This window comes from Anastrepha obliqua, chromosome 1 (assembly GCF_027943255.1).
Source record: "Anastrepha obliqua isolate idAnaObli1 chromosome 1, idAnaObli1_1.0, whole genome shotgun sequence".
In the NCBI taxonomy this organism is placed as follows: Eukaryota; Metazoa; Arthropoda; class Insecta; order Diptera; family Tephritidae; genus Anastrepha; species Anastrepha obliqua.
Genome location: NC_072892.1, coordinates 182533101 through 182555786, shown reverse-complemented (window position 1 = coordinate 182555786; position 22686 = coordinate 182533101). Strand labels below are relative to the sequence as shown.

General features: G+C 38.4%; 3 protein-coding genes and 1 long non-coding RNA gene across 8 annotated transcripts in view; 2 read left to right on the top strand and 2 right to left on the bottom strand.

Moving 5' to 3' along the window:
* Positions 1–890: 890 nt before the first annotated feature.
* Positions 891–5987, top strand: LOC129243269 (solute carrier family 52, riboflavin transporter, member 3-A). Its single transcript, XM_054880343.1, has 6 exons — positions 891–1166; positions 1217–1504; positions 3887–4002; positions 4078–4432; positions 4675–5353; positions 5430–5987. The coding sequence occupies exons 2-6, from the start codon at positions 1239–1241 to the stop codon at positions 5628–5630; spliced, it is 1617 nt and encodes a 538-aa protein (XP_054736318.1). The 5' UTR covers positions 891–1166; positions 1217–1238; the 3' UTR covers positions 5631–5987.
* On the bottom strand, positions 3203–4134 carry LOC129243285 (uncharacterized). Its single transcript, XR_008582272.1, has 3 exons — positions 3796–4134; positions 3373–3673; positions 3203–3308 (listed from the first exon to the last, which is right to left on the bottom strand). It is a non-coding gene; the product is annotated as an uncharacterized LOC129243285 (long non-coding RNA).
* A 333-nt stretch (positions 5988–6320) lies between the features above and the next one.
* On the bottom strand, positions 6321–7676 carry LOC129243253 (uncharacterized). The gene is made up of 2 exons (XM_054880342.1): positions 7534–7676; positions 6321–7428 (listed from the first exon to the last, which is right to left on the bottom strand). The coding sequence occupies exons 1-2, from the start codon at positions 7556–7558 to the stop codon at positions 6464–6466; spliced, it is 990 nt and encodes a 329-aa protein (XP_054736317.1). The 5' UTR covers positions 7559–7676; the 3' UTR covers positions 6321–6463.
* Positions 7677–9642: 1966 nt separating this feature from the next.
* LOC129243180 (uncharacterized protein DDB_G0287625) overlaps positions 9643–22686 on the top strand; it is a 37439-nt gene continuing 24395 nt past the window's right edge. Inside the window, exons 1-11 of one of the 5 annotated variants that reach the window (XM_054880337.1) lie at positions 9643–10107; positions 16692–16867; positions 17015–17170; positions 17236–17540; positions 19846–20026; positions 20337–20603; positions 20668–20945; positions 21015–21145; positions 21308–21833; positions 21930–22379; positions 22443–22541. In XM_054880337.1, the coding sequence (XP_054736312.1) occupies positions 17312–17540; positions 19846–20026; positions 20337–20603; positions 20668–20945; positions 21015–21145; positions 21308–21833; positions 21930–22379; positions 22443–22541 (2161 nt within the window). In that variant the 5' untranslated portion in view covers positions 9643–10107; positions 16692–16867; positions 17015–17170; positions 17236–17311. Of the gene's footprint in view, positions 10108–16691; positions 16868–16996; positions 17171–17235; positions 17541–19845; positions 20027–20336; positions 20604–20667; positions 20946–21014; positions 21146–21307; positions 21834–21929; positions 22380–22442; positions 22542–22686 lie in introns of those variants that run through there. The other 4 variants (XM_054880335.1, XM_054880340.1, XM_054880339.1 and 1 more) reach the window with 4 other exon arrangements.

The window sequence follows — 22686 nt, the reverse complement described above, 5'->3', positions numbered from 1 at the left end:
TCGAAATTATTTTGGGAAAATATTTCGGTGTTTTGTTTGTTAGGGATAGCTAATTTAATTGTGTGATTAGCTGCTAATAATAAACTATTGGGGGAAATCAGCTGACAGAGTCTGTTTAGTATTATGTTCTGCTAAAAGCCGACTTTTTTCAAGCTTGTACAAAACTTTTATATTACTTATTGCTGTCACCAGAGCACCTTTAATATTTCATTTATTTTATTTTATTTATTTATTAAAATGGAGTATCATACATAGGTAACTTACTGAAATATTTTGGCATAGAATAATTTAATTTTATTTTATTTATATATGCTTCATCAATTTATTAATTGTCTGGGATAATTTAATATGATAATATAATAACTTTAATTACACCGGGTATGTTATCGCACATATTGACCAATTTGCTCGACCACGATTGTTGATTTAAATCCATTCTGGATTTATGTAGTCATGGTGAATGTTGTATCCCTTACAACACCAGCAACAAATTTTCGAAAACTATTGTGATTGGAGGCAAATAAAAAAGAAGAACATTAATTTAATGCAGCTGTTTTTTGTTTATATTTTTTTTCATCCATGCTCCAAAGAGTTGTTCGGTTGCGAAACACTAATTGATTGCCCTCAAGAAATTTTAATTTGAGAGACATTTGTGGAGAAGCTTAAGGCAAGGCTTAATTGTAAACTGGAGGCATAGAGTTTTCGAAGAGAGCCAATTGATGCTTAATTTGAATTTTATTTGCATTTACAACTATGTAGAATAAATTGCCTCGAGCAAGTTACTGAATTGATTGATTTAATTCGAAATCGATCAAAGAAAGTCCATATATTAATTATTACTAACTACGTATAATCTCTATTTTTATATTTAATCAAATTTTTTTTTTCAGACGAGGAGAAAAGCTTTGAACACAAATTCGTTTTTTTTTTGCACAAATTCAAAGATTACATAACTGGTGCTGTATTGTCTCTGAAGATTTTTATATTCGACTGTCCACTTTTGCACAGATCAGCGTACTGAGTTTAGATAATTTGTTCCTGAAATTATAAGTTCCTACATACAACGACCAAGTATTAATCTTATCACCATCACGGTAAACAAAACGGTCATAAAGAGAGGCTATTCCAGCTTCAGCAAATCAAATTGTAGAGAAATTTTGATTCATGTATGTATGCAAAAGAATACTGCTGGCATTTTTGCTAACCATTATTGCAGTATTAGCTACAATCGCACTGGTATGAGTGAATATAACGATATAGTCAAGTCGACATATAGGCAGGAGTGGAGTGATCTTAATGACTACCACGAACCAGAACAACTCTTGTCATCAGTAATACAATTACACCATTGTGGAAATGATAAAAGTGAGAGGGAAACTAAAAACACGAGGGGTTTTGGTGACGACGCAGCTCTTTCAGTGTGCTTAACATCGCAGTCGGAGAGGTTGGCGGTTTCGCGTTTGACTGGAGGCTATGATTTTGGCAGCAACTACTTATTAAACAGGTATGTGATTTTTTTTATTATATCCGTTTGCTTGCAGCACACTTTCTACTACATTATTCTCTCAATTTATAGTCCACGAATATACTTAATATAATTCTTCGTAAGTAATATTTTGTTTATTAAACTGAAAAAGGCGATTTACGGTTTAACCTGAATGGAGTTTCTATCCCAAATTTGCTATGAGTGTATATTTATGTATATAAATTACATGAATTAGAATTAAAATTTTATTAAAAATGTGTATGTGGCAGCTTGAGCTTTGATGTGAAGCTAAAAACTAAAAATTTAATTTCTAAAGCTTAGCTTTGCACTGCAACTTACGTTAGTAGTTTACTGCTAGCATACGTGAGAACGGCAATTCGCCATGAGCGGACTTTTATTTTAGTTTAGATACCTCGCCCACCCCAAAATTAGTGTTCAATTAACTAAATATTCCTCGCAATTCGTACTGTTATAAAGTGCAGGAGCATCATTACTTTTTTTCGACCTTTGTCTTTCTTTTAACATCATGAAACCTTCGTAAGTCTTTATGATCGTCGAGTCCTGTTTCGAGAGATTGGGTCCACAGGGAGAGGGATATTAGGTGAGTAGGTTTGATAGGGCATGTGAATACAAGGATGATAGATTTAAATTTAAAAATAATTTCACCATGATGCCTTCACATGCTGGAAAATTATTGAGTATGTCGGGTCGGGTTACCAGTTTAAACGGAAATTTAAAGGGGGAAAAATTAAAATTAAGAATTAACATCTCCAAGTAAATTGCCCCTCAGCTAATGAATAGTAGAAGCAAATATAAATAAGAAAATTGTATATCTTTCTATTCAGTGTTTCATATTTTTAATATTTCGGGGGATCACGGGATTAATACAAATTAGTCCCGGAATTTCAATCGGCGTTCATTAGAATGAAGCGTTAAACTTTTTTACCGTTGATGCACAAATGCCACTACATGTCCTCCCATGTTTCATACCTATGCCTGTCTCTTTTCATCATTATCATTATCATTATCATAATCATTAATCTTCCAGTCATTAGAGTGCCCGGTAATAATGGTGGAATTTGTTCTACAAGCACAACCTAAACCTTGGTTCCCGAATTTGTGTCCCTTTACGAGAGGTGTCCGCAAGTAGAGGTTTCACTGTATAAGTATTATATACATATTTACACATTAACTTATTAATGGCGATTATTGTGCGAGTGCTCCAACCTTCGGTTCTTGGTAAAGAACTGAAAATAAAAATGATTTTTTGGATTTCTTAAACAGAGTTCATTTCTAAAAACATAATTGTATACATATTTATATGCATACAGTAAAAACAAATATAAAACGCAATGGCTCTTAGCATTACCGTTCAGATTATAAATATCACGTAAGCGTGACGAATCAAATTTAATTGAAGTCTGTTTGTTAATTTATAGAAACCCACCTAAAAAGAAATTCATAGAAAAGATGACGGACATAATAAAAAGTCGTAACTTCGTAGTGGAAATCCCGGGACTGGCATCCCTAACGGCATCCCTACATCTATATAACATTTATGGCCTGCATAAAAAATGTCGTGCTGATATCACATAGTACATATACATATGTATGTACAGTAAAACCTCCCACAACCTGACACTTACGGCTCCACAATTTCTGCCCGATTTTGGGACTGAAGAGAAATACTTTAATGAAATATTTTTTATATTAATTTTTTATGGCCCTTTCTATTTATTCCTTGTTTATTACAAAATCAACAAGTCCTGATTTTCCTTCAAAATCTTCTTCAAAGAGGATAGTGTTGATGCAGGAATGCCATCTACCGAATAGAAGTTAGAAATTTCAATCGGCATTCATTAGAATTAAGCGTTAAACTTTTTTACCGTTGATGCACAAATGCCACTACATGTCCTCCCATGTTTCATACCTATGCCTGTCTCTTTTCATCATTATCATTATCATTATCATAATCATTAATCTTCCAGTCATTAGAGTGTCCGGTAATAATGGTGGAATTTGTTCTACAAGCACAACCTAAACCTTGGTTCCCGAATTTGTGTCCCTTTACGAGAGGTGTCTGCAAGTAGAGGTTTCACTGTATAAGTATTATATACATATTTTCACATTAATTTATTAATGGCGATTATTGTGCGAGTGCTCCAACCTTCGGTTCTTGGTAAAGAACTGAAAATAAAAATGATTTTTTGGAATTTTTAAACAGAGTTCATTTCTAAAAACATAATTGTATGCATATTTATATGCATACAGTTAAAACAAATATAAAACCCAATGGCTCTTAGCATTACCGTTCAGATTATAAACATCACGTGCAGATACTACACTTTTCCGTAAGCGTGATGAATCAAATTTAATTGAAGTCTGTTTGTTAATTTATAGAAACCCACCTAAAAAGAAATTCATAGAAAAGATGACGGACATAATAAAAAGTCGTAACTTCGTAGTGGATATATTGGCGATATTTTTTGGCATAGGCACATGGATTGGTGTAAACGGTAAGCTTTATGAAATTAAGTATTATAATCGTAAATGTATTACAAGTAATGAAAAATCGTATTTTTTTTATATAGGCATTTTCATTGAAGTACCACTGCTTGTTAAGGACGCACCAGAAAGTTGGAGTTTAGCTTCGTATCTTAGCGTTGCCGTGCAAATTGGGAACATAGGTCCGATAACGTATACTTTAATACAGCATTTCTCAAAGAGACGCATAACTGACGCATTGTTTATTTATGTTATGCTGGTGGTAGGGACATTGTCGGCCTTATTCACCAGTTTTTTCTACAATAAAACATTGGTATTATTTGGTGAGGAGCGCAGTTTAGCTTTGTATATTCTCACCTTTTCATCCGCCCTCACGGCATGTACAAGTTCGGTGCTCTTCATGCCCTACATGGGCCGTTTTAAGGAGATGTACTTAGTGACGTAAGTAAGAAATTAATTAATGCAATTAATCAAGTTTGTTTCTAAATACTACCGTCATTTTTAAACCATCTTTCAAATTCTAAAATATTTTACTTTTAGAAATTAAAGAAGCATTTCACTGCTTGGTAATATTTGGACGTTAAATCATATATGTGCATATACATATAACTAATATTTTCATAGTACATATATGTATATATGTATATTATATATATATATATTTTTTTTTTTGTGCCACTTAGTTATTTTGTAGGTGAGGGTTTAAGTGGACTGTTACCAAGTGTCGTATCACTTGTACAAGGTATCGGCAGTGACTCCGCATGCGTCTTGGTGAATACCACCTCAACCGGCGAAGAGGTCTATGAGAAACAAACACTTCCTCCACGTTTTGATTCAATGGAGTTCTTCCTGATTATTTTTGCATTGTTTGTATGCAGTGTAATTGCATTTACTTTGCTGGATCGTCTTCAAATTTCGAAACGGGAATATGCTATAGGCCAAATCGACGTTGGAAACAATTATAAATATGAAGAGCATAAAACAACTAATGATATGAACAATGCAGCGATGAAAGAGACATCGGTCAATCCGGATAAGTCAATCCAAATTTCATCCAACGAATATGTTTTACTATTGCTGCTTATCGGCTGCTTGTCATTCTTTGCCAACGGCATGTTCAACTCCATACAATCCTACTCAAGTTTGCCTTATGGTAGCTCAGCTTATCACCTGTCAGTGACATTGAGTGTAATTGCCAATCCTTTGGCGTGCTTCTTAGCGATTTTTATACCTCATACAACGTTGCGGCCTATATATGTGTTGTGCTGTTTATGTGCTGCTTTAACTACGTATGTATTTGTTACAGCCTGCATGAGTCCATCGCCGCCATTGCATGGCACATCTGCGGGATCCGTAATCGTAGTAAGTTATTTCAAGATAATAAATACATCTGCATGTGATGACGTTTTATTAACAATGATTTCATTTTATATTTTAGATCATTAGCTGGGCTCTATTAATTGGTTTGGTGAGCTACACTAAGCTGTCGATTTCGTCGGTTATGCGCGCTCAGGGCGGTCGGTCGCTCGTTTGGACTGGCGGTCTGACACAGATTGGTGCTTTATTAGGTGCGGTGCTGATATTTATTTTAATAAACTATACAAACAGTTTTCAAGAAGCGGAGAGCAGTGATTGCTAAAATTCGTTAATGCGTATGCAATATTTAAGTATGTATGTATGTTCATGTACTTAAAGCCAAATGAATGAATGATTTTATAGAAATGTACAAATTTTGTAATGTTTCATTTTAACTTTGAAACAAATTTTTGTGAAAATATGTTTTCTATGCTTCTGTTATACCTCAGTCGAACTTTTAGCTCACAAACTACATTTAGGATATCTGATTTAGAAAATATGCATTTCATGATATTTGGATTAATTTATTACAATTAACGTATAAGTAAAATTGCCACGTATGTAAAGTTTTGAAAGTTATTTAATAACGTTAAGGATATTTACATACCTATGTTTTTTCACGCTGAAACCTATTAAAAATAAAAAGTACATTCATATATGCATTTTTTTTTCTTTTTTTTCGTGAAACCAAAGTTTATGGTAGGTAAAACGTATAATAGTATTTGCTATCGTTGGAAGATCACCTGGCTAATATTATCAATCTCTGAGTGCAAATGACTCATCATATCAAATTTAAAACGTATTCGAAGCTTTTGCATTTGAATATGGTGCTGTTTATAAAAAATCAACGATGAAAAAAATGTATTTCTGAAGTCAATACATACGAGTTTTGAAGTTCTAAAACCGTACGTCGTAGACATTTTGGCCACCTATTTTTAATTGATATTTTAAAATAAACAAATTTCTCGATATGTACATTTGGATTTTTCGAGCTTTTATTTCTAGTATTGATAAATACATTTTGCAATGTTTCATATTTGTTATTTTCCATTAGTTATAACGTTAATTCACAACGCTCAACACTGGTTGGACATATCACTAGTAGCGTTTCTAACACTACTGATTTGCGGACGAAATCTTGTTTCTCTTCCGCTTCAGAGCAAACAAATCATACTCACTATCGTCATTGTCCCCCTCGTAGCCAATTTCCAATGCGTTAACTCCATTGCTCTCATTTTTATACGTTTCTTGTTGGTAAACATTTTCTGTGGATTGATAGACATCCAAGCTCGTTACACTGCTACAACAGGAAGCATAGCAGGAGGATAATTCCGTTGGCTTATGTGGCAGACGATACGCCAGCTTCGCATTATTAAATATATTAATTCGATCTTTTATGTTGGAATTGCTATTTGTGGACATTTGTGTTCCAGTGGCCGTTATGTTAGATGGACTGGTGAATGAGACAGATGCATTAGTTAATTTTTCATAGCCGTCCACTGTGTTGCTGCTGCCATTGTTAGCAATGGTGTTTATGATATCTAAACTGGGTTTCGGTGAAGCCAATAACTCGTCATTGGTGTTATCGATCTTCGCAACTGTTGTACTCTTTCTTGTTATTGGGGGCTCAGTGTTCGGTTTGTCAACATTCGCAGATTGAGTAATAACATGTTCCAAGTGCGTACCGAGAAATGTATCGATTTTCTCGAGTGACTCTTTGGCGCGTTTGAAAAGCACAAGGCTCTCCTTAAGTACGTGGCTATCGTTTAGTTTTTCAAAATTTTGTAAAATCTTACGGATGTCTACTTTGCTTTCGATAGATATTGGTGCCTTTGTTGAGTTAGATTCTCTTGCAGTTTCGAACTCTTGTATAAGCTGTTTTATTTTGGCAGCATTGTGGTTGGGACTGGCCCCACTGTTTTGTGGCAGCAATAGCTCGGAGGAGACTTCATCAATCTCTTTTATGATATCCACTGAATTTTGTATGACTTCATCATGTTGCACACGCAACTCCTTCAGTCGTTCTTTTAGATCGTTCAGATAAACTTCAACACGCTGAGTTTTGAGCGTCTCCTCGGATACTGTGAATCCATAAAGTAATTTTCAGGACACATATGTATATACATATATAAGGACACATGTACATATATACTTTTATGTATGTGAATATTATAGTTAAAGCTTACAAAAAGGCATTTTAACGTTATCCATGGTTCCAAATCGGCAACAAAAAATTTTGAGCAATATAACCAAATAATTATCAAAGTTTGAATTTTTTTCGTTATTTTAACTGAAAGTATTTCGTAATTTTTTTTTTAAATTTTGAAAAGTTTTAAACCAGCACCTGAGACCAAATTTGTATATTGAACCGACAGTCGGTTATACGTTATAGGAAGGACCCGGATTTATATCCGGCCAATGACTGTCACTCCATCAGAATTCCCCAAACACGCATGGGGGCGTTTATGATGCTACAACAATAACAAAAACAAGAGCAACCAAATTTATAAATATACTCGTTATTTTAACTGATTACCCAAAGAGAAGATTTCGTCCCGTTTGCTGTTGTTGTTGTTGTCGCAGCCAGGACTGGGCGTAGTGCACTAAATAATTAATGCAGAATGCAGCGGATAGTTAAAACACCGAAAAACTGAAAACTTAGTGGTCGATCGTCATCGCCAAGTTCATCTAATGGTAGGTCCAGGAAACGTGTTTTTGCGACAGGCTGGGCTCAGAAGGAGAGGGGCTAAGTGAGTGGGTTTGAGAGGGCATGTGGTGGTTAGTATCACGTGGGACTCCTTCATATGCCGGACATATATTAAGTATGTCGGGGTCGATTCTGAATAAATAGGACTTTACCCTGCTATAATATCCAATTCTACATACCGGGATGACTTGGGTTTCTCCCGACTAAGGACTAACGCCACAGTTAACTATATAATTCTATATATCAGTTTCATGCGAATGTTTCAAGGCGGTGTCTACTAATTATTACTAATATTACGAACTCTTCTATGCCCCGCAAAAAATTCCTACATATTTGTATTAATAATTATTAAGCCTCGCCATATTCTGCATGGATACTGTATATAATATTAGTTATTAATATTTTAGTTAATTATTTATTATTGTTAAAACTAATTATTTTTTATTACGTTAAAAAACGTTTGTCTTCCTTTGAGGTGCTTAAGTATTCACAATATATTTTTTCTAATATATTTTTACTTTGAACTTTTAAAATGTCAAGTAATTTTATTACAGAAAAACTCAAAAAATCCAAAAAATACCTCAAATGAAATTGCCTCACTACGGCAAACATGCCACATACGAAACGTAAACAAAAATCAGCTGTTGAAACAACACAGTTGCATCTCTCTTTCTGGCCGTAGAGTCAGCTGATAAAACATAACTTTTCTCTCGTTTTAGCATTGGATTAAAACAACTCACAGTGGTTAGAAACATAAAAAATAGTTACACAAATAAATTTTTGTTAATCATTCAAATACTTGTAGAATTCACTTTCTTCAAACTTCGGACAATCGGTTCAAATGCTTCGACATTATTTGTCCTTCGAGAAAAATATAATTTTGGTAAGAAATTTAACTAAAATACTTCGTATTCTCCCAAAGTGTAGGTTTTTCCATTTCAAGCCAATATTTGGCTCAGTCCTGAGTTAGAGTATTTTTAATAAATTTAGAATTTACGTTTAACTTAGTTGGGCACAAAGTGAAAAATGCCCATTTAATACTTCGAAAAATCTATAAAAACATAATTATGTTTAATAAGTATTAGAGAGATAAGACGCTGCTACCTGCTAATTCTTTCAAGGTCAACTTTTTTACAATTTTCAACCCCAAATGAATTTATACATTTGGGTGTTACTGCTGTAATAGTTGCAGCAGTGTTTCTTTGTATGAGATAGCATCTCGTTCTGTCTCATAATTGTTGCAAGAATGCCCCCGCCACGCGTTCTGTCAGTAAAATGTTGACAATTTGCTTATTGCGTAGTACAATTTTTTTACCTCGGAGTAGAAATTGAAGAATAAAAGTAAGTTTTTATTTAAAAAATTGTACTTTGAAGTTTATCATTGTTTTTAAAATGAATGATCCACATTTTCAAACAACGCGTTCGGCGCGAAGTAACTTCTGCAATATTGTGGTGGCTAATCAGCTGGTCGCAATATTGCTGTAATTATTGTTTGCAGCGAACACACCCGGAGTTTTTGCAAAGGCAAGTAAAAGATTTGCATCGTTAAAGTGTGTCATGCACCACTGTGCAATCAACAAATCCCAACAATCAAGTTGGCTCCACAGCTGAAGCGATTGCTGGCTAGCTGGTTTCGTCGTCGATGTTTGTATATATGCCGTTCCATTCTGTATTCTTTCTTAAACAGCTATTATTTTCGCAATTGTTCGTGGTTGGAGGAAAATGGAAGTCTGACCTGTCAAATCGTGGATAGCAAATAACTTTTTCGTCTTAATTAATAGTCAATCGGTGAAAAGTTGAGTATAACGATATAGATTGCGGCAATTATAAAAAAAAACTTCACGTAGTCAATCTACAATTACTGCGGTATCAAACGTCAGCAACGTAACTTTGAGAATTAAGCAGTGTTAAATATAATTATACGAATGGAAATCGCTATTTTTCTAACCGTGGAGAGTGAAGTAAAGTGAAAAAGTGAAAAACATGATACTGCCCCCAGGAAGACACGAAACTTAATGTGCAGCTACAAAAACAGGACTGAATTTTCCGAATAGTAAGTGCATGGGCTAGTCAAAATGTCGAGTAATCAATATAAAATTAGATAAATCGAGACTGCGAATTTTAATAGACATGTATGCAACTATTTGCATATGTATTTATATTTAAATATGTGTGTATATACCCGCAAATGTGTGCTGCAATAAGTCATACCTAGAAACATATATGTATATATGTGCGTATGTATGTATATATCTGTATATTTGAATTTATGTATGTATACTGTAAGTTGTGTTTCTGTTGCAGAGAGTGGATGATTCGAATACAGTACTCGTACAGAGGCCAGGATCAACAGCAACAATAGTCTACTTTGGCCGCCTTCACTCCACCTATTTATTCCCAAGTATGCATACATATGTACATATGGACATATGTTTGTATACATGCATATACATATGTATAAGCCATTCATAGTAATGTACATTCATTGCCCTATATTAAAGTTTATTTACTCAGTTTCTGGGCTGTAAGCCTATCAGTAGAATTGCGGAGAGAATAGGACTACCTGCCATCCATATGTTACTGCGATATGGAATGCTATGTTGCATTATAGCTTCAAGCAAACGCACATATAGTACATACATATGTTGTGTTAGGTTGTATCGGTTGTCCATTATGATACAATCAGGCGCATAGCCTATTGAAGTACCGCATGAGGAACATGGCCCGGAACTCTCCTAAAACCAATACGAACTGATCAAAAACTTTCGATCAAAAACAACATCACTGATTTCCACAGGGTTGAAATGTTTTAAAAACAGGATTGAATAATTATATATGTATGTATATATATATATATGATTGTCGCGCACACCCTTTTTTGGGTGTTTGGCCGAGCTCCTCCTCCCATGTTTGGTGTGCGTCTTGATGTTGTTTCACAAATAGAGGGACCTACAGTTTCAAGCCGACTCCGAACGGCAGATATTTTTATGAGGAGTTTTTTCATGGCAGAAATATACTCGGAGGTTTGCCATTGCCTGCCGAAGGTCGACCGCTATTAGAAAAATGTTTTTCTTAATTTTTGGGTGTTTCACCGAGATTCGAACCTACGTTCTGTCTGTGAATTCCGATTGGTAGTCATGCACCAAGCCATTCGGCTACGGCGGCGTACCAAAAATGGCGACTCTTCTCTTATTATGTGTATTCAAATGGTTTTAAACTTCTCTTCTTGCAATAAAAGAAAAAAATATAAATTAAATAAACCTCGGCGTGGAATGGTTGATTTACACATATCTCTATTAGGGATCATCGGAAGATGAAAAATATCGTTCGGACACAAATGAGATGTTTAAGAATCGTGCTATGAGAAAGCTCGTTTTTTGCGATATGTTGTTCGTGTTTAATTGTACATCTGTCTACTTGACAATCATTCACATTCTCTGTAAAGCTGGCCATAAACAGGGCACAATTCCCAGCAATGTGTTACAGTTCGAAGAAAAACCCTCGTGCATGGCGAAGTGCGGGCACAATTCCCAAGTAATTGAAAGTTTTCTTTTACCTGGGATGTGTTGTTAGTTTGTGGCATAGTTTGTGGATTTTCTCATTTTTTTACTGACTATCGTCGAGGTAAGAGTAAGCGGAAAGAATTTATAGTGTTTCAAAAATGATTCATTACGGCAAATGAAAAATGAATTATTCAGAACACGTTTTTTCTTTTTTTTTTCATTTTTTTCTTAATGCACATGTAAATACCATAACTACACATTCCCATGGCAGCCGGTTCTACTTTACCGGAATGACTCGGGTTTTCTTTCCCGACCAAGGGCTGCCGCCCCAGTATACTAGCCCTGTCTAGTGTACCGTATTTTACCCTAAATCTCTCGTCACAGGAGCAACTCATAGCAGCCAGTTTGCTCCAAATACTTCTCTTCCGGGCTGGCGTCGAACCCAACCCCGGACCTGAAGTATTCTACTGCTGCATTTGCCACAAACGGCTCCACCCGAACTCCACCTCGGTTAGGTGTAACCAGTGCAACGGGGAGTGCCATCTTAAGACCTGCTCAGGCCTTAAGACACACAGGGAGTGGTCCACAAGGTATGTGGCCACGTGTTGCTCCCGCTCACAGGCGGCCCCCGCCTCTACGGCTACACTGCCCTCAGTGCCGGCACTTCACACTGCCGCCACTAATAACACCTCTACGGTAAGGAGCCCCCAAGAGCAACACAACTCCCTCTCAAACCCACAACCCTCCTGCTCCTACCCCAGTGCGGGGACAAACCAGCAGCTCTTGGTCCCCCGCACAGTCTGCTCCGTGTGTCAGACTGTAGTTCCTCGGAACTTGACAACAGTTCAATGCAATTCTTACAGTGGCTGGTGCCATTTTCGGAGGTGCTCCGGCCTGCACACCACCCGTGAGTGGACACGCGACTACATTGCCCCCTGCTGCAGAGCTCTGCACCCGCAATCGCCCCCAGTGGCGCGGCCATTGGACAACATCAGGCCACTACCCATTTTGCGGAACGCACAGCAGGACCAACGCAGACAACATCACGCATCCCTCACCCCCCGAATTACGACGACACTCGCGCGAAGCTTCAAGCTTTTGCAACTAAACTGCAACGGACTCACGAGTAAGATTGACGAGATAGTCGACTTCATGAGTCGGTTCGGAATTAAGATAGCTGCGGTCCAGGAGACAAAACTGCACGCTAGCTCCCCCCTGATTACCAGGGATGGCTACAATGTGCACCGAAACGACCGCGAGCGAGACAACGGTGGTGGCCTAGCGTTCATTGTACACCATTCAGTGCAGTATCGTCTTATTGATGAAGGCATCGACCGCAGGGACAGCACCTTAGAACGTCAAGGTATAGCTGTCCGGTCAGGCGATGCCGAGCTATTGGCAGAGCAGATAGACGATTCGACGTTCAGCACTGTAAACGACGACGCCCCCACCAGGGTAGTGGGCAATTGCAGCAGCTCGCCTGACATAACAATTGCTAGTGCAGGTCTGATAAATAGCATAACCTGGCGACCTATGCTATCGCTTGTATCAGACCACTTGCCCATTATCATCTCGATCGAGAGACCTGCCGACTTTGTTTCCGCGGATCACCGGTCATACGTCAACTTTAACAAAGCTGATTGGACCAGATTCGCGGAATTTACTGAGGACATCTTCGCAGCCCTACCCACTCCCACCGATGTGCGCGCAGGCGAACGCGCACTCCGCAAGGCGATCACAGCCGCCGCGGCTCGCTTCATACCCGCTGGACGGGTCCGGGAATTACGTCCCAACTTCCCAGCCGAAGCAGCCGTTATGGCAAACGAGCGTGACCGTCTACGCCAGGCCGATCCCGGGGATCCTCGAATAAAGAATCTCAATTCGGAGATCCGGCAACTGGTCACATAACATAAGCGGACCAAATGGGTAGAGCATCTGAAGTCCTGTAACTTCACCTCTTGTGTGAGCAAGCTCTGGTCCACCGTAAGGTCCCTGTCGAACCCGACGAAGCACAGCGACAAGGTGGATATCACCTTCAACGGTCGTACTTCGTCGGACCCGAAGAGATACGCGAGCTATTTTAGCCGGCAATTTATTTATATTGCATCCTCCGGTCGACAGATAGAAACGTTGTGCCACCAGCCGGTTGCACAAACTGCCCTACAACAGTGCACCGCTTACTTTCACCAGCGACGAGGTTCAGGGGGCCATCAAACGAATGAAACCATCAAAACCCATCGGCCCCGACGGACTAAACATGCTGATGCTGAAAAAACTGGGTCCATTGGGAGTAGAATACCTCACTAAGGTCTTCAATCTGTCCATGGCCACTCTCATTATTCCTGATAAGTGGAAATTAGGGAGAGTGGTCCCACTACTGAAGCCTGGGAAACCCGCTAACCAAGGGGAGTCTTATCGTCCGATAACTCTCCTTTCCCCAGTAGTGAAGACACTTGAAGTCCTTCTACTCCCACTCCTCATACAACACCTGACTCCAGCCCCACACCAGCACGGTTTCCGTAGAGTGCACAGCACCACCACGGCACTCACCGTCATAAACACCCAGGTAAACCGCGGACTAAACCAAAACCGACCCTGCGAGAGGACTGTCCTAGTAGCGTTGGACTTACAAAAGGCTTTCGATACAGTCGGCCACGCCACGCTACAAGATACCATTTTACAGTCGACACTCCCGCCAGGGCTGAAGAGGTGGACCGCGAACTACCTGAGTGGTCGTCACTCGTCGGTGATATTTCGAGACCAAACCTCCAAACAGAGAAAAATAAAGCAAGGAGTACCGCAGGGTGGTGTCCTTTCACCCTTGCTTTTTAATTTCTATATTTCGAAACTCCCCCAGCCACCAGAGGGAGTCTCACTGGTCTCATACGCCGACGACTGCACGATAATGGCGTCAGGCAATGACATTGATGGCCTATGCTCTAAGGTAAACGACTACCTCGCCCGCCTTTCTCGCTTCTTCACTGCGAGAAACTTAAAACTTTCTCCCACTAAATCCACGGCGACCCTTTTTACAACCTGGACAAAGGAGGTCAAGCTGCAACTTCAGGTGCACGTCGATGATACCCCAATACCGACGGTTAATAACCCCAGAATTTTGGGAGCCACCTTTGACAGCTTGCTCTCCTTCTCAGCGCACACAACCGCTATTGCAACGAGAGTACAGAATCGCAACAAGGTCCTCAAGTCGCTCGCCGGCAGCACTTGGGGCAAAGACAAAGAAATGTTGCTGTCGACTTTCAAAGCAATAGGCCGACCGGTTCTCAACTATGCTGCGCCTGTCTGGTCGCCTGGAACCAGTGGTACGCAGTGGACGAAGCTACAGACCTGCCAGAATACTGCCATTAGGACCGCGACAGGATGTCTCCTGATGTCCCCAATTCAACACCTACACGATAAGGCCAACATGCTCCCCGTTAAGGAGCACAACAAAATGCTCGGCAAGCAGTTTCTGTTAGGGTGTCACCGCAGGCCTCACCCATGCAGACACCTGCTCGAGCCCGAGCCACCTCCCAGGCACATCAGGAGACACTTACTCAACTACGTGGACGAGATCCTGGACAAAACAGACAGACCACTCCAGGATCAGACAGTATACAGACAGGCCATTAACGACATCCATCGGGAGACCCTCACGACCTTCCTAAGCTCCCGACCCCCGAATGCCGTTATCGGAGTCCAACCACCACCCATCGCAGATGAAGAGCTCCAGCTTCCCCGAGAGTCCCGCGTAATCTTGGCACAATTACGTTCTGGATATTGTAGCAGGTTAAACTCCTACCTATCCAGAATCGACCCCGACATACTAAACATATGTCCAGCATGTGAAGGCACCCCGCACGACACTAACCACCTTTTCACATGCCCCAACAAACCCACTCATCTAACACCCCTCTCCCTCTGGACCCAACCCGTCGAAACAGCCAGTTTCCTGGGCCTACCGTTAGATGAGCTAGACGAAGACGACCGGTAATTACACTACACTGACAGGGCGAAGATACTGCTACAACAACAACAACAACCATAACTACAAGAGCAGTTAACACCCCTCTTCCTCTGGACCCAAGCCGTCGAAACAGCAAGTTCCCTGGGCCTACCGTTAGATGAACTAGACGTAGACGACCGGTGATTTACACTGATCGGGCATAGTTAAGGCTACAACAACAACTGCAAGAGCAATCGCGTCATCCGGTTTTTTTGTATTGCATGTTAACAGTATGACGATCGCAACGAAATGATAGTTTATGGACTAGGCAAAAATCGCTGGGAATTGTGCCCTGTTTATGGCCAGCTTTACGTCAGCAAATCAGCTGATTGCTTACAAATCGCTGAGATCCTGTTAACGGTCTGGCGTTAGCCACTCCTTCTGAATTCTCTCCACCTGAAGGTGTTCGTTGATCTCGCAAATTTTCTTTACCTTCTAGTCGCAACTGGATACTTCGCGGTTGCCCGGTTTTATTAGCTCCAAAACTTCTTCGGGATCCGCATGGCAGTTTATAATCCAGGCACTGAATCTTCGCCTATTGGCTCCCTTACCAGAGTATATAGATCAACTGACCATTGAATGTACTACAAAACTGTATACCCAGAGAAATTGTAAAAATTCGTCTTAAATATTTGAAAGTTTTGATGAAATTGGGAAATATTCTGTACAAAGTTCAGTGGAATTCTTCCTCAATATGTTTTAAGTAATTTGATAATTTATAATGATTTTGAATAATATAAAAAACCTAAGTAGGTAAGATATTCGGTTAGCACAAGGACAGAGGGATTTTGGGACCTAGAATATTCCCTATCAATATCTTAAGCCTCGCTTTGAGGGTCAAGAAGTCCTTGGTAGCCGTATCAGTAATTTTTCTTCTTCCTCTGCGTATCCAAGTTGGACATTCGCGATTACAAGCAAATGTTATATTGATTTTAGCCTTACGATTGTACGGTCATATTATTAATTATATCATCGAAATTGTGTCCGTTTGCCGCTCCTTCTGTTAGTTCACCTATTTTTTCCTACGTGCGTCCGTTGATGTTGTATCCAACTCTGTATATCTGTAAATATTACAATTATATCAGCCATTATCCTCTTAAAATAAATACTTAAGTACATATATCTTTAAAGATCTAGGCAAGGCTTCTCATTGTCCACTAAAGTTTTCATCACTCTCTATCTCTTTGAGTATACCCACTCGGCGATCAGAGATCTAGCATTGGCCAGGTACTCAGCACAGTATTTGTATGCTTTCTTTCACTGTAGTTGAATAGTGCTGCAACAACAACAGTGTCATAAACGTGGGGGTATGTTATGTTTGTTATGTATGTTTGTTAAAATATTGTTATTGTAATTAATATAATAAATTATATAATATTATTTTTACAGTATTTAAACTTCATCGGAATAATTCGTTCCTTTTCAATTATAATTTATTTTAAATTGATATTTAGCATGTTCATATGTACCCTAAAATTCCAAGCTAAAGACGTTTGACATATGTACATATGCAAGGACTCACATCCGTATATGCGTTTAATTAAAAACATTCACATTTGCATCGCTCCGATAGTAGCTACAATTTTTGAATGGAATCTATGTATACTTAGGTGGGATTATAATCGAATAAATTGAATAACTGCTTACAGCTTAATTTTTATTTCTATGCTTACAGCTTTATATGAGAATAAAGGGATTTCTTCTCAAAATATTGATCGGTCCAAAATAACGCAGAAGAAAAATTGTTCAATATGATGAAATCAACTCAAACAACGCATTGCAGCAGTGCAAATCTCTACTATCAACTATTGCAGCGAGAACTGAACTTGTGGCCTCAACGTAATCCCAGAATTTTTTCAGGGCATTTGTATACGGAGCGCTATCGAGTGGCAAGGAATTTATTCAAGACTGATTTGCGAGCTCACTATGGTTGCGTGAATGCAATCGAATTTTCGCATGGTGGAAAATATCTCGCGTCAGGTAAAAATGATGTATATTTCGATAAATAACGTTTACTATAAATTGGCTTAGGCGTTTATTTCTCCGGCTTCTGACAAAATGTTGAGGGGTGAGAATGAGTTTCTCATTCAAACACAATACATAAAATTCAAGCTCAAGATTAGCGTGTTTTCTTGGATTATCCAGTTCAGTGTCTGGATCAAGAGAGATCGATCCGAACAATGTTCAGAAAAGTTAGTAGCAATGCTATAGAACTTCTGTTTTGGATGCTATAGAACTTCTGTGTGGATGTATTCCTCACAACATATGCTGTTTGAAATATGACAACATTGAAGAAAAATGTTTAATAAAATATGAAGGGCCTGCAAATAATACATATTTTCAAGAGAACTGAGGATCGGCGTAATATACTTTTTCAAATGGTATCAATTTGGAGTAGGCGTTTCTGTTGTAACAGCATAAGCATGCCCCATATATGCTTGGGGATTGCTGTTGACAATATTTGGCCGGATATAAATCGGGGTCGTTCTGAAATAAAAGCATTTGTGTCGCCAGCTAATATAGAGGAATATAAAGTGGTACCCCTTTTTATTTCTTAGTATTTCATATTGATAATTTTAACTGAATAGACATTCAGAAGTAAGGGATTGTTGGTTAGTATTAATCCATTCAAGTCTAACGTTGCCTGAGAGCAATTTCGTATATTTATAGGGTTATCGGCAGCATTATTTTTGTATTTTGTTTGATGACGAAAGTTATAGCTTCTGCTCAAATATGAACGAGACGGTATCAATAAAACGGTCCGCGGATGACATATGGCAAACACGTACACGCGATAGAGCAGAGTCCCCATAGGTTGTCTGCAACATTTTTAAGGCGTCTGAAGCCGAAATTTTGTTGGAATACCAAAATTTCAAACAAATTCTTTGAATTTCCATCGTTAAATTCGAAGAACACAATCGAGCTTGACTTGTTTACAGTAGCACAGAAAACAAACTATGTGACATATCACGCTGAAATTTGCCATGTAAGCTTATAACAGTCCTACCAAAAAACAAAAAAATTATTTTTGCCATATGTCATCCGCGGACCGTTTTATTGATACCGTCTCGTTCATATTTGAGTAGAAGTTATGTGTCTGCGCTAAGAGGGATCAAATAGTAACTCAGGTTAGACCTTTAGCAAGGAAATTACAATAAAAAAAAAATTCAGCAGTGTTGGCGGATACTTTTTTTCAGAATTTACCAAGACGTTTTTAAATATACATTTTTCCCCAAAAATTACAACAAAAATGATAAATGCTTAAAGGAAATAGTTTACAGCAAACGTTGCATTAAATATTTACTCAATGAAATACTGTTGCGAGCAATTTTTGTACCACCCTTTCTCAATTTTGTGACACGTAACTTCCTATAGCACACAAAATATTCAGCGTGGCGACTCGAAATTTTGAATAAATACGAGTATAAGTAAAAAATTTTAAGCTCAGCAAAAAACGAACAAACAAAAAAATTGGTTGGAAGGGTTAATGTGGAAAAGACAACACTTATAATAAATACTTACTTCAAAAAATAATATCTACATAAAAAATTAAGGAAGGAAGGGTAAATTTGGTCCGGATCAAACTTTATACCATATATCCGCGTACATTTAATAAAAGTGGGCTGGCTGTTAATTTTGGATACAAACTCTTAGTAACATTAAAGTTCTAGCAAATAAAAAGTGGGCAAGGTTTATTCGATCTCAATAATATAATATTTGTGACGGATCTTAATGAGGTGGGGAGCAATACTTGTATCAAGTATTTATATCTTATTTTATAAAATTATTTTTCACCCAGGGTATTAGTAGAAACCACGGAGTACAGACATATCTTGAACAGCATTCTTTAAAATCCCATTAGGCCATCGGAAACCAATCATGACGGATCACATACGAAAAGCTTCGCTTGGCTCGTAAGATCCGCGTAACTCTGTCAAAATTGTATTGTTGCAGGTTCCTGCGAACTCCTGCGATACTACAGTAGCCGCTGATATACTCAACAAATGTATGTAGGTATGTCTGGCATGTGAAAAACCCCATCTTGACACTACCGATCTCTTCATACACCCGCTTAAACAAACTCATCTAATACGCCTCTCTCTTTGACCCCATCTTATCGAAAGCTCGTTTCCTGGGCCATCGAAATGGCGTCGATGATTAAATTAAGTATGCAAAATAAAAAAAATTCTTGAAGCATATACTGGCTTTGAATGAGCCTATAAAAATATTATGCATTATGTACCATGTAAATTGTTTGTCTTATAATATCCTTTATATTATGTAGGTGGGGACGACAAGCGTGTTCTTATATGGGATGTTGAGAAAGCAATCGCCCATCATGGCCGGCCACGGGTGCTGCAAACGGAGCACACAAGCAATATTTTTTGCTTAGGCTTTGAACGTTGCAATCGTCTTATCCTGTCCGGTGGCAATGATGATCTGGTTATAGCACATAACTTCGAAACGTAATATTAAGAGCGGCAGTTTAATTATCGTCAAAATACATATCCCTCATTTGCTGCTAGAATTTCATAATCCAAAAAATCAAATTTCGAGAAAAAGGGCTACAAACTTTTAATTTACTATGCCTTCCTTAGTTAAAGTAAAAACATATTTTCATCTAATTATATTAGATACTGTTAATTGATAATGTCAAAGCTCAAAAAAGAGCTTATGGTAATATCTACATACTTATCTAAAAGAACTGTTTTTGGATTATGACACCCTCGCAGCAAATGAGCGATAGATTTTAATATTTTGTCATTATTTTTTCAGTGGAAAACTTATGAACGTCTACAAACACAATAATCCTGTATATGGCTTATCTATCGATCCGAGAAGTGATAGTATTTTTGCAACAGCTTGCGAGGATGGCCAAATTTTGGTATTTGACCAACGTGTTGGCGCGGACGATCCTTTAGTGGTGGCTCAACAACAGACCTCATTTCATGCAGTGGAATTTCATCCTGCCGGTGGATATTTTTTAGTTACAGCTAATTCCAAAAAAGGTGCTGCCTTCTGGGATATACGCAAACCGCATCAGTATGTATTTGTATACATTTGAATGTGCACATTTAAATATCCTTTAATTTTTTTTCTCTCATAGTCCTGTTATACAATATGGAGGTTATGTTGATGAGCCACCCAGTTGCATGAGTGCACGGTTTAATACGAATGGAAGTCTTATATTGGCACTCCGACGGCGTTTGCCACCCATCCTTTATAATACACAATCACCTGAACCAGTGTGTACATTTTTTCATGGAAATTATTATAACTCATGTACCATGAAAAGCTGCACATTTGCGGGGGAATACGATGAATTTGTGTTATCTGGTTCAGATGACTTCAATCTCTATGTGTGGCGTGTATCTGATGTGAATTGTGAGTGAACATTTTGGTGTCCGGCTAATTGTGTAAAAAATATCTCAAATTGAAAATATTTTTCTTCAGTGGAGAGAACTGATCAGTGGGTGGAGGGTACGCAAATGGTCCTGTATGGGCATCGTTCCATTGTAAATCAAGTACGTTACAACCGTCAAAAATGTCTGCTGGCCTCTTCGGGCGTTGAAAAGATTGTGAAGGTAAGTTATGCTTTTGTTAAAGAGAAAAATTTAATATAATAATATTTAACAGATTTAATGCAATAGAATGTATAGCTATTTATAGTTTAATTAGTTTTTTATAGTTCAGTTCTTAATTGCGTTTTGTATATTTATCCTCGATTTTTCTTTTTATTTGTTTAGTTGTGGAGCCCTTTTGCGCAGAAGGAGTGGTCGGGTTCCTTACTTCAAGAAGCAACATGCCCTGAAAATCCGAGAGAATTGTATTCACCTCACAATTACACTTCAATGTCCACATCTCCACATAGTTGGTCGCATATGTCACATGACTACAGTAGTCGCAATACCAACGAAGATCCACGTATGATGGCGTTCTTTGATACACTAATCCAACAGGAAATCGAAGGCTGGAATGCGGACAGTTCAACAGACGCATCGCATAGTTCCGTCGGCACTCATTCATGCTCGAGTTCGAATGATAATTCAGATAGTAGTCCAGATGATGAAAGTGATGACGATGATGACGATGACGATGGTGGAGATGGTGTTAGTGTTGCCGTTAATGTCGGTGTGAATGAAGATGTCACAGGAATTGCCGAAGAAAATATTGTTGAAAGTAGTATTCCTAACGGAAATGTTGTAGTACGGGAACGTTCCACAAATCGCGCAAAGCGACGTTTCATTAGGGAATGTATGCAAGGTAATTCAAGTAAATACTCGTCCATATAGTGAGTTTTTATAGTATAGTACTTTATTTCCTATTTTACGGTTAATTAATTTTTGTACATTTTTATAATTTTTACAGAAATTAAACGTTGTCAATCAATATTAAGAAAAAAGTCCAAGCCTCAGCGTTTTGCCAACCGCATCGCCTACTTAATTGCCACGAAACGCAATCGCCTGCGACGCTTAGCAATAAAGGGAGCTTCCTTGGGTAATAGACGACCTTACAAAGTTGTCAAAGTACGTAACCATAGTTCTAGAAAACGCGATACAAGCTATAGTAAAACGATCCGTACACGGTCTCAAATCAAACGTCACCAGACGTCTCATCGCCAGAGTCTCAGCTTTTCACGCAGAAATAATATAACTACTGATCCAGGTGCGTCAAATGTGGCTATTGCGTCTACCTCGAGAGCAGCGGCGTCTATCCAGGCACTGAGTAATATGAACTCAGAAGTAACAATGATACCAGCGAGTACAGGAAACAATCACCGTTATCAGCGTAGAAAATACAAAAGGCACTGTGTCTATGGTATGTTGGGTAGCACAAACTCTCAGCATAGACATGATTTTAATTTGAAAATAATTTTTATAGATACATCATCAGATGATGGCAGAGAACTTTCAACGTCTGTTGCAGCTATTCCAAGCAACGCTCCTAGTACAAGCACTGGCATAACCACGACATTGAAAGGTGAGTACCAATTAAAATAAACACGACGTAAAACTCCTTCGAGTCTACCCCGTCATGACAGTGTAGTTGTTGTTTTAACATCATAAAAATTCCCCATAAATGTTTCGGAATGTCATATTAGCGTAGACTCATACGCTGTTTTCCC

Bases quoted from the DNA above. Each gene is read 5' to 3' on its own strand.
- LOC129243269 (XM_054880343.1), top strand. From the start codon at position 1,239: ATGAGTGAATATAACGATATAGTCAAGTCGACATATAGGCAGGAGTGG. The intron at 1,505-3,886 runs GTATGTGATTTT...GTTAATTTATAG, and splicing joins AGCAACTACTTATTAAACAG to AAACCCACCTAAAAAGAAAT. The intron at 4,003-4,077 runs GTAAGCTTTATG...TTTTTTATATAG, and splicing joins CACATGGATTGGTGTAAACG to GCATTTTCATTGAAGTACCA.
- LOC129243253 (XM_054880342.1), bottom strand. From the start codon at position 7,558: ATGGATAACGTTAAAATGCCTTTTT. The intron at 7,429-7,533 runs GTAAGCTTTAAC...ATGGATTCACAG, and splicing joins TAACGTTAAAATGCCTTTTT to TATCCGAGGAGACGCTCAAA.